This window comes from Rhopilema esculentum, chromosome 5 (genome assembly GCF_057945365.1).
Source record: "Rhopilema esculentum isolate cy_ngs chromosome 5, ASM5794536v1, whole genome shotgun sequence".
In the NCBI taxonomy this organism is placed as follows: Eukaryota; Metazoa; Cnidaria; class Scyphozoa; order Rhizostomeae; family Rhizostomatidae; genus Rhopilema; species Rhopilema esculentum.
This window is the reverse complement of record NC_142819.1, coordinates 505,678-520,889: the sequence shown is the minus strand read 5'-3', so window position 1 is coordinate 520,889 and position 15,212 is coordinate 505,678. Positions and strand designations below refer to the sequence as shown.

Genomic DNA, 15,212 nt, shown 5'->3' with positions numbered 1-15,212 from the left:
TTTAAAGTAATGCTGTCAAAATTTGATAATGCTCACAAAAAGATTTTTATGTATTAGCCTATGTATTAAGTTGTAATTAAGGAAAGCTAAAGCTGTTTGAAATTTGATTGTCAGTTGGTTGTGATTGATTCTGATGTAACAGCTGGATCAATATATCTCATAATTCGACAGAGTTAGATACAAGCAAAAAACTTCGAGTTATGAATAATCTTTGAAGACGACCTTTGCTTGCAATGCTGGAACAGATCAATTAAGCAAAGCAACAGTCCGGTAGATTCATAGTTTATCACAAAATATCAGTTAACTTAGCCCAAGCAAATTATCTAGCACCCAAATAATCACAAATTGAAGTTTAGAGCAAAATAGTTTTGTTAACATGGTTTTGTTGAGTTGCCGTTGCAAAGATGGGAAATCATTTTTTTGATTCGGATTGGTTAAACTCCATTCCTTGCAAATTATTGATTATATTTACATTTAAAACAGATTGCTGTATTTTTCGAAATGGACACCCTTCTTGAGTAAACACCTTTCTTAAATAGGCACCCCCTAAAAGCGCCAAAGTTCGAAAATAGAGACCCCCTTTTGATCTTCGTATTTTGGAGTATTAAGCATTTTTCTGCGAAAACGGCTGACACGACCATGGTGATTAGATTTTCTCCCTTAAAAGTATGAAACTTCATTACAATTTCTTTTTTTCCGGCTTCTTTGCCCCGCATAGTCAACAAAAAACTTTGAATTATTTCAGTAAAAGAAACCCTTTTCTTGTATTCAAATACCTTTACAGTATTTTCCATGCGTCGGTACACCTCTTTTTTGGCTACCAGCTCTTTGTGAAAATATTGTTGTTTAATTTTTAAGTTCACTTTTGGAAGTTTGGAAACAACAGCCCCCCTTGAATATCCTCCCCACTCGATTAGGCGCCCCAATAGAATATAATTTATGACACCCCTGGACATTTAATTGAGGAAATGCGGTGTTTTGTTATCCAAAAGTTCTCGGGAAAGTAGACAAATGGTACTTCTCTGTTACGAGTATTTTCTGGAATAGATTAAACTCAAAGCACGATTCTTCGAGACAAAAAATTATCCTGTGGTGAAGTGAACATTGAATCTATCCTTATCTTATATGGTAGATCTCGAGAAGACGAAAACAACGAAGATATCAACACACAAAAGAACCTTTTTTGCTAGACCCACGATTCACAACTATTGAATACCCATTTAAAGGCCGGTAAAACAACGGAAATTTCCACTGAAAATGCTCTTGAAAAATACCCAGCGTCTAATATCCAGTTCTTCAGCTAGCAACGAAAGAATCAATATTAACCTTCAATTCAACGAAGAACAGGAAAAGGCAATACACCAGAAATGATAAGTCTTCTGAAAATATTAGTTTTAGTACTGACGAATCAAAAGCGATGGCAGAAGGCACAAATGCGGTGATTGTGATGAGCCTAGCAGTCCCAACCACCCTCTGTTAATAGACATTGTTCTACAGGGCAAAATTTCACACTGTACCAGGGGCGGACTGGCTCTAAATTTAGGGCCCGGGCCAAGTCGTCGACAAAGGGCCCCGGAAATCAATAATAAGTTTACGGGTATCCCCAAAAATATTTGTTGCATCACTTTTTTATATTGGCTTAAAACGTTAATGGAATATTGCTATTAATTCTATATAGTAACCACCAGGGATGTGGGCGTAGGTGTAAAAGATTTACAAGGAGGATCTACAATCCTTAGTCCAGGTCAGCATCATTTTCACTGAAAATTTAATTCTGACGTAGGAGAAGAGATGAGAGAAAATCATGACATTGCGGGAGAAAAATTATTGTCTTTTAGCTGAAGGACTTTTAAAGGGGGGTCTCAGTGATAAAAAATGGCGAATTGTATTTAGAGGGGTAACCTTTTACGATCACTGAGGCTCTGGTACCCAGGGTAGAACTTGATAAAATATCTAAGTTATTCAAAAAATCTCGATATATAATTTTCCAATCAAAACATAATAGGGGTTGATTTTTTCCAATCATTGGTTGAGCAGCCAGGTTAATTTATTGTTTGCGCAGCAACCAAGGTGGAATTATGCCCAAACTTTTCCCAACAATTACACCAAAATTTGGTTTAAATACCGATGTTTTATACCAATGCATAGACAGGGCTGACGAAACGTTAATGAAAGTTGGGGAAGAGGTGATATGTTTAGATTGTTCAGTGGTCAGATAAAGGCCACCACCATGGTTTGGAATTCTGGCCGAATTCAAGAAAAATTTTCGAAATATGACATCACAGGGTTGGCGAGAAATGCCTCTAGAATACTTGCCACATCAGGTTGTCGAAAGGAAGATCCTAGGCAATACATGTAAGCTTGTCTATAAAAAACCCTGTCTTGTCTATTCAAGACAGTAAAAAAAAGTTCTCAGTAAGAAATTTTCAAGAATAACGAGTCATTCCTTTCTAAGTTTAGATATCAATTCATGTCTACATTTCTATGAGCATAAAGCTTGTAATGCATCTAAGTCTTCCACTTGTATTTCGTTTCTTTTTCTTGTTTAGTTTACAATGGGAGACATTTAAAACGTTTTCATTATTATGCAGGCACGTAGACTGCTAAACTGGATTGGGGGGCATGAGTAGAAATGTAGAATTTTCTTTACCTGCCTTACGAAATACTGCGCTTATAAGATCTTCAAACACAATTTTCGCAAATTATTGGGAGGGGGCATTGCCCCCCTGCCCCAGTGACTACGGGCCTGTTATTTGCAAAGTTTGTCAGGGCAAATCTCGAATAGTTTTCGCTACATCAGCAAATTTTCAGATAAAAACTAGCACAGTCAGACCACGCCAATGGAATTATGCCAAAACTTTTCCCAACAATTACACCAAAATTGGTTAGCATGGAAATAATGTGCCTTCCTAGAAATATAATGAAAACATTTAAACTGAGGGCCCGAAGAGAACATTTATCAGATTTTGGAACTTCCAGTGAAGTATCGTATTTCTGCATTAGGGACAGTGAGCCCTGGGCCCAGGATTCTCCTTGTTTCCATGGGGCCAAAAATTTTTGAAATTTTTTTTCAGTACTTAAATACCGCAAAGTGATATTTTTACTCATCTGTATCCACTAATCTTGAGAGAGTCTTGGTGTTATGGCAACAAATTAAGAAAAAATTGCAATAATTTTTGGGAGGGCCCACCGTTTTGCCGCCAAGAAAATCATAAAGTGTGGAGGAAGGAAATAAAGAAGATCGTTTGGCTTTTCTTTTAGGCAACTGTCTAATCGAATTCTGCTTTTAAGCTCACTTCTGGCCATCAGATATTACAATTTCATCAACAGAGTCGTGACCTGATAAAAATGTTATGTCTCGTGCAAAGAAATCGCGAGCCAATGAAATTAACACAGAATAACTTTTATAGCACTTTGTGTTTTATCAAATCGAACTGTTTCCTGGGTTCGTGTGGTTATCACAGCGTTACCGAGCTTGTTCTCGTATCTAAAATCAGTTAAGATGATATCTTAACGTAAAGAATATGATAATGCAATTTGGACGACAGCTATGGTATGTTTTTGCAAGTTGGAATTTAATATGGTTTGGTTTTTTCCTTTTTTCTAGCTTTTTTCTTTTCTTGGCAATCAGCTGTATTTTTAAAAACACCAATGAACCAGCTTTGCTGCTGTTCTTTTCCGGATATCTTTTACGTCGATTTTCAGTCAACAACCAAATAAGAGCGTTTTCCTCAGACCGGTTCAATCGTATTAAAACAATTGGAATTTGGCCTTTCGTTTACACGGGACCCGTTGGAACCGTTCCAAATGGAACTGTTAGCCGTACCCAAACGGGATCGCTTAGTAAAAAGTTTCATTTGCCCCGAAAAGTTCTCATGTAAACGTGTGGAACGGTTCCAAATGAGAAGGGATAGGAAAAGAGGCTTGTAAAAATCATATTATGAGGCTGTTTCATAATTGTTTCTAGGTGCCAATATCTGTTTCTTCACCTTACATTTCTATTAGCTTTGCTTGCACGTGCTATAGCATAATGAAGAGTTACGAACTAAAACTACTGTCCGTACTGACACTTCTGATACAAATACACTCACTATTTCAAACAAAATCTAGCAGCTTTGTAACCTCCGTAATGTAATACAACAAGGCTTTAACAATGAAAGCTTTGATGGTTAAAACCAACTGACGAAGAAGAAGATTAAAATCGGTTCTGTACGAATTGCTATAGCTGCATGCTCTGATACTGACGTAGGGAGATATGTCAAGACTTTTTACCTTTAACTGGTCGGTCGAGAATTCAGATTAGGCAATCAAAGAATTTGAAATTTTGCTAGAGAGATGAAAAGTCCATCTTCTACAAGAACTACCTTTAAGATTCGCAGAAGAGCATATGATAGACCACAAATGCCTTTGATTAATTACTGCAGTAACTAAACAATAATACAACACAGCTGGCAATAAAACAAAACACAAAGAGGATTCTAGAATATCAATTACCAAAATTTACAACAGAAAATAATTCAGACAAACTTATTCCATCCTCAAGAACAAAAATCTAGAGATTTGATAGGCCTTAGAAACAAGATTCATTGAAATCTGCAGACAAGACGAGGGGAAATAAAAAACTTTTCATTGCCCTCTCATGAAGTTGGCAATCACGAGCCCTTGTGGAGAGATGGTTTAACTGCCCTTTAACTCCTATGACACGTCTTATTACTCAGTTAAACGTATTTTAAGAATGAGCAGTATCCTGATGTGTTATTTCAGTTTATACTTTACTTGCAGCTTTGTTATTCATCAGCAAACAGCCTTTGAAAAGTATGCTGATATTATCTTCCTTTTGGAATTTTATTGGCAGAGTACGTTTTTTCCCCGACCTTCTTTTGTTAAAGACAGTTGATCTGGAAGCCATTGCTCAGATCGCATTGACGCATATTCTATCTTGTGATTCATGGTCAATCAGTTTTGTATAATTATATCTGAATGTTTTTCTGATATATCATATCTCATTTTCTACATTCTTAATTGAAACTGATAGTGCCCAGCAGTTGTGATAGTTTATAGTAGCAGTTGTGATAGATCAAAGGTATACGGCAATCGATAGAAGTAGATTTATTCATAAAAATAAGATTGTCGAAGATACCGAATTTTGGAATCTGAAAAACAAAAACTGTTAGCGGTGTTTGTCAGAGATAAAGGTAGGTAGCCTGTCGCTATGTACGAAGAATGCTGGTAGAAGGCCACTGTGCGACTTCTGCTATTACGAAGACAATTATGCGAGTTATAGATAATCATGTTACTGGGTTGCTCAGTTGATAGAGAAACGATGTACAGTTTCGCTGCTAGCGGGTTCCAGTCCTGCTCTGGTCGTTTCGTGTCAGTCACTCCGTCACTCTATTCTCTTACTGTATTCAGTGCTTTTGTCTAGTTGTGCATCAAAACAAATGTTTATATCTACTAAAAGGTTGTGAATCACATCATTATTCCTGCTACTTGTTAGACTACAATGCTGTATCAACTGTCCCACTTACTGAGAATACCTCTCGCTCGTTCCTTACACTTTTCAGAGACCTTAAATACTTTGCAACAGCTAGGAGAAAACCTGCGATAATCTTGCAGAAGCTCGTAAAACCGCACCTTCCTTTATCTACCTACAGATCCTTCGAGTAGCAAATTGCAATCACAAACACCCAGTTTCAAAGAAATATATCTACATCATGGTTTCATAACAACAGGTTAAAACTAAATGAGGAACTGTTGCACCTTGAACACCTGGGACCACACTGGAACGCCTGGGAACCACACTGGAACGATGACGATTGAAAATTATAATCACATTAATAGAGCTTAGCAGGAGAGAAAAACGATTGGGTATTATATTAGATGATAAATTAAGCTACTAGGCTACTAGGTGTATTTCACCACTCTTTGCAAGGGAATTGCCAGAAATCACATACCCTTTCAAGAATTTCCATCTTTATGAATAAAGAGAGAAGCTTAGAAAAATTATAAGAGCCGTTATAATATTACAGTTTGGGAACATTCCTCTGATTTGGATTTGTCCTACATGAATAGGCTCTACAAAGTTTGTACAAGTACACAGCTTTGGATTTAGATGCTTTACTACATAAGGACAATTCAGTACCTATATTTGTACAAAACCTGCAATTGCTGATGATAGAATTTTTCAAATTAATTAACAACCTTAACCTAACATTCGTAAAATACCTTTTTTCCGATAGCCAGCCAAAGAGCAAGTCTCTTTAAGAAATGTTAAAAGAACTCAGCTACTAAAAGTTCAAACAAAAACTTATGGTATAGAAAGAGTCTCATTTTGATGTGAATTATGGAATACTCTACCCAACAAATGGAAAAGCTCTGAATCGAACTATTATCGAACTCAAAAGAAAGATAAAGAAATAGAATGGAAGCAAATGCAATTGCACGATTTATAAAACTTATGTAGCAAATGTTGGTTACATTGATTAATTACATTTATCTTTTATATGACCAAACAAACAAAAACCTGTATATAATTACCCTCAGTTTGTTATTAAATAGCTTTCTTCTAATTTAGTAAGTTTGAATTTAGTTTAGTTTAATTTAGCTTTTGTTCTTATACATGTAGATAAAATTTATTATCATTAAAATGATAAAATGAAACTATGCAAGGGTTTTAAAAACTTTTTACGCAAATGTTGGATCGTTTACAACTTGAATTTTTCAGAGCTTCTTACAGCCTGTTCAGTTCTTCTTCACAGTGCCTAACAACTTGCACAACAATTGTGAGTAACGGCCTAAGATACAACCAATCGTCTTCAAGTTAAGCAGGAAAGAGTTGTTAGAAGGCAGATAGGATCACATAGCTGGGATAATCCTTCAAAAATACTTCAAAGGCTTATCGCAATAAGAGGCTAGTCGCCAAAATGTTTCTCGGATTTGGATGATTTATGAAAATATTTTCAAACATAGTTGTAGATAACATACAAAGTGACAACTGTTTCCATGGTGGCATGCAAAAAAACACGGACGGGGAAGCTTTCATAGCCACTTAGAAAATTTTATCCCGATCACCGTGCTAGAAAACTCACAAGTTAAACCATTCTTTCATTTTGTGTTTCTTGTATTCGTCCATTTGGCATCGTTTTATAACTTTAGAACTACGCAGGTCATAAACCGCTCAGACATTTTCCTTCACTTTTCTTTCCAGTTTTTGTACATTATAAGTGTTTCCAATTGCAGCTCCTCTAAAAAAAATTGACATACGTTTCACAGCTCAACTGGAAAAAAAGAATTGAAAAGGTCTTATACAGTATCTTGCAAATCAGGTTATACCAAAAAAATATATTTCATATATATTTACAAAAATTACGTAGGCCTTCGGGCATTTTTAAAGATTGCGATGGATCTCGTCATATTTAGCATAACTAATTTTTTTACCTATACAAAATTTCATCAAACGTATCATACAAGGTACAATTTAAAAGCGGAGCCACTGCAATATCGTTAAATCTTAAAAGAAACTTGTTTGGCAAAATGAAAAGCTTCATCAGCCATAGCTTTGCAGCCCCCCCCCCCCCCCCCCGATTTACGGTATGTCCTTAAAATTGATATCGGGCAATTATCTTGAAAATGATATCTGGAGAACTCCAGAAGTGATGAACACTTGATTATGCCAGAATTTAATTTCTCCATCTTTGGAGTAAAGAAAATTATTAGATATATTAAAACCTCACAAAGAAAAAGGCCCAGATCAGCTGAGACCAAGAGTACCAAAAGATCTTTCTTCCCAGTTATGCCCAGCCCTCACATGTATTTTCAACGCTTCATGAGAACAAGGAAAGCTCCCTAAAATATTGACAAGTGCTAACATAGTACATGCTTTTAAAAAGGGAAGACAGAGGTGAGGCAGTCAACTAGAGACCAACCTCCCTCATCTGTGTTTAACTGATGAAACATCCTAACAGTCAAGGAATTTTATATAACTTACAACATGGGCAACTACTTGAATTTTCACATGAAATGCTACTCTCAGTGCAAAATGGTAATCAAAATTATTTAATTGTAATGGACTTCTCCAGTGCTTTTGGGAAAATTGCCCACAAAAAACAATTGTACAAGCTAAACAAATTCGTTGTAAAGGGGAAGACTTTGAAGTGGATACGGGCATACGGTACCTCAAGGCTCCGTATTGGGCTCAGCCCTTTTTCTTGTATACATAAATGACCTGCCACAGTATGTCAAGCATGTTATTTGCTGATGAAACTTTATTGTATTTAACTATTGCAAATGAAAGGGGCCGCCAAAGGATGAAAGAGGACCTTTAAAACTAGGAACGCTGGGAGAATAAGTGGCAAATGTGTTTCGATGCTGATAAATGCCAGGCATTATCAATATCAGAGGCATGGCTAGCGGGTTTGGGTCTAAAGGAGCTGCAAGTTGAGTGAGAGGACGTCATAATAGAACATCCAATGTTTCTGATATGCTCCAATCATTTGGATGGCGCAGCTTAGAACAGCGCAGAGTTGACGCCAGGCTAACAATGTTATATGGACTTGTCTATACTCAACTTAAAGATCGTCTGGAATACTCTCTTAAAAATGGAAATTAATACAGCTTCATTCAAAAACAGATTATTTTAAGTTCTCATTCTTGCCACGGACTATCACTCAATAGAGGCTTGCATTTAAATGTGCAGACAGCAAAACTTGAAATGTTTTCAAGAACAAAGGGCAGAACGCAAAAGTTTTGTACAATGACAGATTCACCTTAACCTAGAAAATATGTTTTGCTTGCTTTTTTGTTTACCTTATGTGAATGCTGCACGGGGTGCTGGGTGCGGGGTGCGGGGTGCGGGGTGCGGGGTGCGGGGTGCGGGGTGCGGGGTGCGGGGTGCGGGGTGCGGGGTGCGGGGTGCGAGGTGCAGGGTGATTGGTGGATGGGATTCTTGGTTTGCAGGTAGGCGGCTGCTGCCCTTTAGTTTTGGCTGCCCCGATAGTTGTGTGGGGACAACGTTGTGTCTAAGGGCCGATAGAATTGCCCCTTTGACACATTTGCTTAATCATTACCAATTTTGTAGTACCATTGGCTCCTCTAGTTCAATAGGAGTTTGGGACTTTGTTGTATTTTCATCCTATTGATGAGCCGTTTTATTGGCTGTTGAACATTATTGCTGTCTCCTGTTGTTGTTGGGGCCACAAATGGGGCTGGGGGTGGTGGCTGCCCGTCTGTGGGCTGGGGGTCCCATCTGCTTGTTTTCTTGCGCTTTCTTATATATATGTACATGTGTTATGTATTAACCATTCAGTGCAAAATTGACACAAACTTGCATTTGCTCGTGCTGACGATCTTTTCAAGCCATAATTGGGCTGTTGTTGTTCTTGTTGCCTTTTGTGTTTCAGCCAACAGATTTCTTCTTCATTCCATTACTTCTGAAAGCGCTTACGATCACGGCCATTTGATTTTGTTCAACTCAGAGATTTTTAAACATGTTCAAAATGGAGTTTCTTCTTTTTGTCTTTGGAGAAGACTCTTTGCCGAGTTTTGCCCGATAAAAATCAGCTGCCCGAAAATAAGTTTTTAGTTCTAGGAATATGCACAGTTAAAGTCAATGACATTATGCTCACACCACAAAATCTGTTCTATGGTAGGAACACTCTTGGCACTTATGCTAATTTTGAGAAAAGTGGGAACGGAACAATATATAATTATTTTGATTAAATTCTATGAAGTGCCATTGAATATAAATTTTTCTTTTATGTTCTTTCTCGTTGGCTCAGTTGCTAATAAAGCGCACAACTTTTCCCGCATGCACTTTCTCATTGGTTCAGACAAATGGATAGATTAATGGCCATAAACAAAAGGACTTTAGACTCGTCAAGATTAAAGGTTACATCAATGGCGGATCCAGACGAGTGCAAAGAGGGCCCTTACTTCCACCTGTCAGACATTCCAAGGGTTTTTCCATACTGCAGTCAGCATCTAGCCTATCATTTAATCTTAAATTCTATTCCTGTCTCGAGTTCCGTATGATGTTATCTAAAAGCCAGATCAGAAATTCAATATATAAAAAAATTTAAAGCACCCTTCGCGTGACAGTTTTGCCAGTGACGTGGCGATTGACCAATCGCAATGTTGCCCGCCCGTTGCAAATGCACGAAATTTTTAGGTAGAGCAATTATAACCAGGCAGTTTCAAGCTAAGAGTAACTCATTAACTTTACTTATTTGATTTTAACTTTAATTATAAGATTTTACTTTATTTAAGACGTCCATTGTTATCTGCGTGTAGCCTCTCGCAAATCCCTCTACAACCTTAATTATGAAGCTTCTATATGTGCGTAGTAGCTTTTTAAGCATGCGTGTGTTATAGTAATTACAAATACGTAAGTAGCGATTGAATCCTACGACATTTGGGGTGGAGGGGCGATTTGTAGTTATAACTGGTATCTTTGAGGGGATTTTTTATTTTATAAAGCTATTCTAGGGGATTGGTAGAGGTTGGAATTTTGATAAGCTGCTTCACATATTGAACTGGCATTATCTATGCTTCAGCTGGACAAACTGGACAAGATTCAATTCCGACGAAAGTCAAGAAAGAAGGGTTGGAAATAATAAATGGCCTTTCGAGAGAGATGTTGATTTAAAATTCAAAATTGAATATTGTCATCATTCTTGAGGCCATGAATCTCTTGTATGTTTCTTTGTCCACCAGAGGCGTCAACGGAAGCAACTTTATAGCTTCAATTGTTTGCATCAGTAATTCATGATGAAAATATTTCTTATTTTCAATGAGTAAAGCTTGGCAGCAATTGAATAATCTACATTTCGTTGCCAAACTTTGAATCTCGATAGTATTAAATCAAATCAACAAATTTTCAAAAAATTTCAGCTTCGATTAATACCAAAGTCAATCATGCTTTATGTTAAGGATCTAGGCAAGTTTAGTTTGTTGTGTTCTTAGTGACAGAGCCAAGATGTTATACTCTAATATGAACTGTGGGAAGGGAAAATTGAGGTTCATTGAAAAAATTTGGGGGACAATAGACTGCTTCATGTAATATGTCACGAAATATGTAGAACTCTGGAACAAACTTTGCAAGCATCGAGTCAAACAACTTCATCTTTTGGTAGACACTACTCAGATAGTTATTTTATACAACTATAAAGAGAAAGTGCTTATATCTACCTGTAATCTTAAAGAATTCTTGGACAAGCAATAATTACATCTTTAGACACATTGAATACTAAATAACTGAATCCAATGCTGAAGCTTATGATAGGTCATTATTGAACTTTGTGAAATAAACTGATATAAAATTTTTATGGATTTTTTTGCTCTACTCCTCTTTCACTTTTGCTCGGCCAGTCCAACTCCATTAAAGCCATTTTGAAATTTATCGATTGATTGTCGTTAATTAGGTGAGTATATTTTCAGTTTAGTGGCACATAAGGAGTGGGCTCAGAGCCTTGCCCAGTTTTGTACCCGTCAGAAATAATCCTGGATCCGCCACTGGTCAAATCACATACAAGTATTTTTTGTTCCACTCAAATCTGGTTGCCCTTTCTATTGGTATTGTCACATTTTAACATGAAAAACGAAATATTCCTGAACGTGAATTTCTTATGTCTCCAGAAAGGTGACTTTCATTCATTTGCAAAAATGTTTCCAGGGCTCAAATTATCAGTAACCTTCCTTTGAATGATTTTAAATTTTGCATATTTCGGTTAGGCAGGTTGCTTGGATGGCTGTACAAAAACTCGTTTCTACTAAGTCGACTGCATTTGCTGTTGTAAGTTTGCGTTGAAATCCGTCAAACAGACGAAAACGCCGAGTAGCTGTTTTCTTTAATCTTAAAGCTTTTCAACCTTTAATAGAGATTTGAATAGTTACATGCTACATAGAGATCTGCATATGTCAATCTCATGGGACAGCTGAATGAGTGAGGTTATCAAAAGACATCTGTTTTACCCTATGGCCATTCTTGATTTTACAAACTGAGAGGAAGACATCTACGATCCTGATCATCAGCATGTTTGTGGAAACTACATAATTTACAAAAGTGCTGCATTTCCAAAGAAGCAAAATGACGTAACAGCATTGTGTCACACCTTACAGCAGTCCACAGTTAGAAAATACAATACGCCCTTCATTTCTGACTTATTGCAAATTGTATTTGTAGCAGTTACTTCTATATTTGCAACATCAGTAAACTCGGTGGTGCTGATTGCGTTGCTCAAAAGATCTGTTTTAAAGACTGCAACGAATTTGATATTGGTAAGCATGGCAATTAGTGACTTCCTTGTTGGAGTACTAGTCGAACCTTTGGTAGCCGCCCATCGATCATACGATCTGCAAAAGAAAGAATCATGTATGGTAAAAAACATTTCTTCTTACCTTGGCATACTGTGCGTTGGAGCTTCTTTCTTTAACATATGCATGTTTGCAATCGACCGTTGCTTTGCAACGATTATGCCATACCGCTACATAGAATGTAACCTTCACACCAAATACCTTTTCTCTATACTTTCTTCCTGGCTTTTCTTGGCTTTCCTTTCTCTTCTAACCTATCTTGAGGTGATAGCGAAAAATGTTCTGTTTGCAATAATGGCAATGCTTAATGTTTTCTCTGTGCTTCTGACACTGGTGTCTTATGTTGTTATATACCATGCAGTTATGGTGCAGCGTAAAAGGGAGAAACAAGTCTTGCCCAGTAACACATTTAGAGATCAACCAATCAAATCACAGAATTTAGAGAGCAAAGTTGGTGAAAGCAGCAGCATGTCCCTAAAAGCAGCAAAAGTCTCAACAAGTCACATGTCAACACGAGAAATGGCTCTAAAGATTACTGATGTTGCCAGGGAATCGATTGCAGAGAGACAGAGAATGAAACGAACAGGCGCTATCAACCAACTCAAGAGATCTTATGCCGTGATAACAATCTTTAGTGCTTACATAATTTGCTATTTCCCGTTGAATTTCTTAAACTTGATGACAAGATTCGTGTCTTTCGATGAAAGCACTCGAATCGTCACATACGGTTGGCTGAATTTTCTCGTTCTCTTGAACAGCTCCTTGAATCCTGTGATCTACTGCATCAGAGTAACATCAATTCGCAACGAAGTGAAGAAAGTGCTTCAAAGCATTATCTCGTGGCGACCACTTCAATAAAAATTATCAAGAAACATTTTGTTGACGAAAAGTTCGTAACCTTTTAATGCTTTGAAATCTAAAAAGATTTTGCTTTTAAGGGCATTACGGCTTTGAAACTGTTAAATGTACAATAACCATTAAATATCTAATTTATAAATTAATGAAAAAACATAGATTTATTGAAGTTAAATTTAACTCTGTCTTGCAAAGCCCTTTAGTGCCGTGACGTGGGAATAAGGTACATAGTAGCATTTAAATAAATAAGCACTTTGAGAGTGATTGTTCGTTACTTTAGTTGGGGAATTGTAGAAAAAATGACTGGTAATAGACTGGTAATAGTAAGGGTTCTTTAACTTTAGTCGTAAGATTTCAAAACTCTTCATTTTTTTAAGATCTATAGATAGTGTAGATCTCTTTATTCAGGTGTATATTGTAAATAGTCAAAGGTGTATCAAAAATAACATAACGGTTATTGAGAGAATTCGTTATTGAAAAATTATCTGTGTTTGGCAGGACTTAGATTTACAGTTTTGAACATCCTTCCTCCTACTGATTAATTGACCTTCTAGAAAGTATCTTGGCCCTGCGTAAACATGTCCCATCGAGCAGCATCCAACGTATTTGCTCAGTTTTATGTTGAATTGTTTTAGCCGATCCTATAATCAGCTCTATGTTGTTGTGTGCTGCCAGATGCTTTGCTAAATTATGTTTGATGAGGAAAAAAATCAGTGGATGCGCTCATTAATTGGAACTGTTGATATCGAGCGATATTTTTCGATTTTCCCCACCATAGACGGTGCTACAAGCGAAGACTTTTCTACTTTGCGCAAATGTCGAATTAGCTTGGCCACCTGCCACTGATTACCACTAATCGCTTATGAGCATCCGCTTTATCATTTTGCTGCATGTTCTTCGGTGAAACAGTCTGATTAATGGTTGATTCCTTGAAAATGAATTTTTTAAAAAAAAATCAGTTGATAGATTTGAATTTTTGCTTTTAAGAATTATATCTAATGTCTAACTGAAAACTGCTAGATGAACAAGACTGCTCGATGAGTTATAAAAGGTTAAAAATCTACACCTTTGTAAATAAATAGTTAGTTTAAAATGAAAAAGGAGGGAAAAGAGAAAAAGGAGGAAATAGGGAGAAAAGGTGATGCTACGGTCTCATGGCTTTAATCTTCAATCACTAATAGGTGCAGATCGTTATGAGCAGCAGATCGCTCTGATCATCGATTTCTTCATCATGACTTTTTCCTCAATTTTGATGCTAGCAATATTTCTCTAATATCGATCCTAAAAAAGGAAACACTATCATCCATAATCCAGGTTCCTGATCTGTCTTGCCCTTTTTGGACTTTTCCAAGTAATTTTACCCTACATATGCCAACCTATACCAGCGACATCTTGAGCCAAACTGCTCCTGTCATTGTAAATCAAGTTTAAGTCTATATGCGCGCGCAAAATTGTCTCGATTACAATGAGCGGGATGCCTATATCAGACGAGACCAGCAGAATAGTTTGGCCCGTTTCACATTATTCTGCAAAGCTTGCTAAAGATGTCTTCAGTAGGTGTAATAATTATTAGATAACAAGCCTTAAAGTTAGTGAAAGGATAAGAACAAATTAAGAACAATCTGACACTGAAGTACTGTACAAAAAAAATTTGAAACCTTAAAACCATATTTTGAAGGTCTTGAACTGTTTTCAAAGTTCGCTCTTGTCGGTGACCAAGCGCCAGTAAGCTATAGATTAGAGTTGCGCAACTTTTTTTCATGGAGGGCCAATGGAAAATTTGGGTCATAGATTGTAGTCATAGAAATGTATTTATAATTTTCTTTGTTCAGGAGGAAGGCTGACATGGGGAACTTTTTTCCATAAGGGTACTGACCACTTAGTTGGAATCAAACTCTAGTTTGCAGCATCAAAAGCAACTACCAAACATTTATTTGAATATAAGTTTGGAATGAAGTGGACGATGGTCTGGGAGGAAGTGAGGCAACCTCGCTCGCTTCGTGCATTAGAAGGTTGAACACGAGTAAGACAAAGTATCATGCACAAAA

General features: G+C 36.9%; 1 protein-coding gene across 1 annotated transcript; it reads left to right on the top strand.

Moving 5' to 3' along the window:
• The first annotated feature begins 11,740 nt into the window (after positions 1-11,740).
• On the top strand, positions 11,741-14,044 carry LOC135690054 (beta-2 adrenergic receptor-like). Its single transcript, XM_065207502.2, has 2 exons — positions 11,741-11,788; positions 12,028-14,044. Exons 1-2 carry the CDS (start codon positions 11,741-11,743, stop codon positions 13,165-13,167), a joined length of 1,188 nt encoding a protein of 395 aa, XP_065063574.2. The 3' UTR covers positions 13,168-14,044.
• The last annotated feature ends 1,168 nt before the right edge of the window (positions 14,045-15,212 follow it).

Excerpts from the sequence above, each read along its gene's own strand:
- LOC135690054 (XM_065207502.2), top strand. The coding sequence starts at position 11,741 with ATGGCTGTACAAAAACTCGTTTCTACTAAGTCGACTGCATTTGCTGTT. Across the intron at positions 11,789-12,027 it reads AGTCGACTGCATTTGCTGTT|CATGTTTGTGGAAACTACAT; the intron begins GTAAGTTTGCGT and ends CCTGATCATCAG.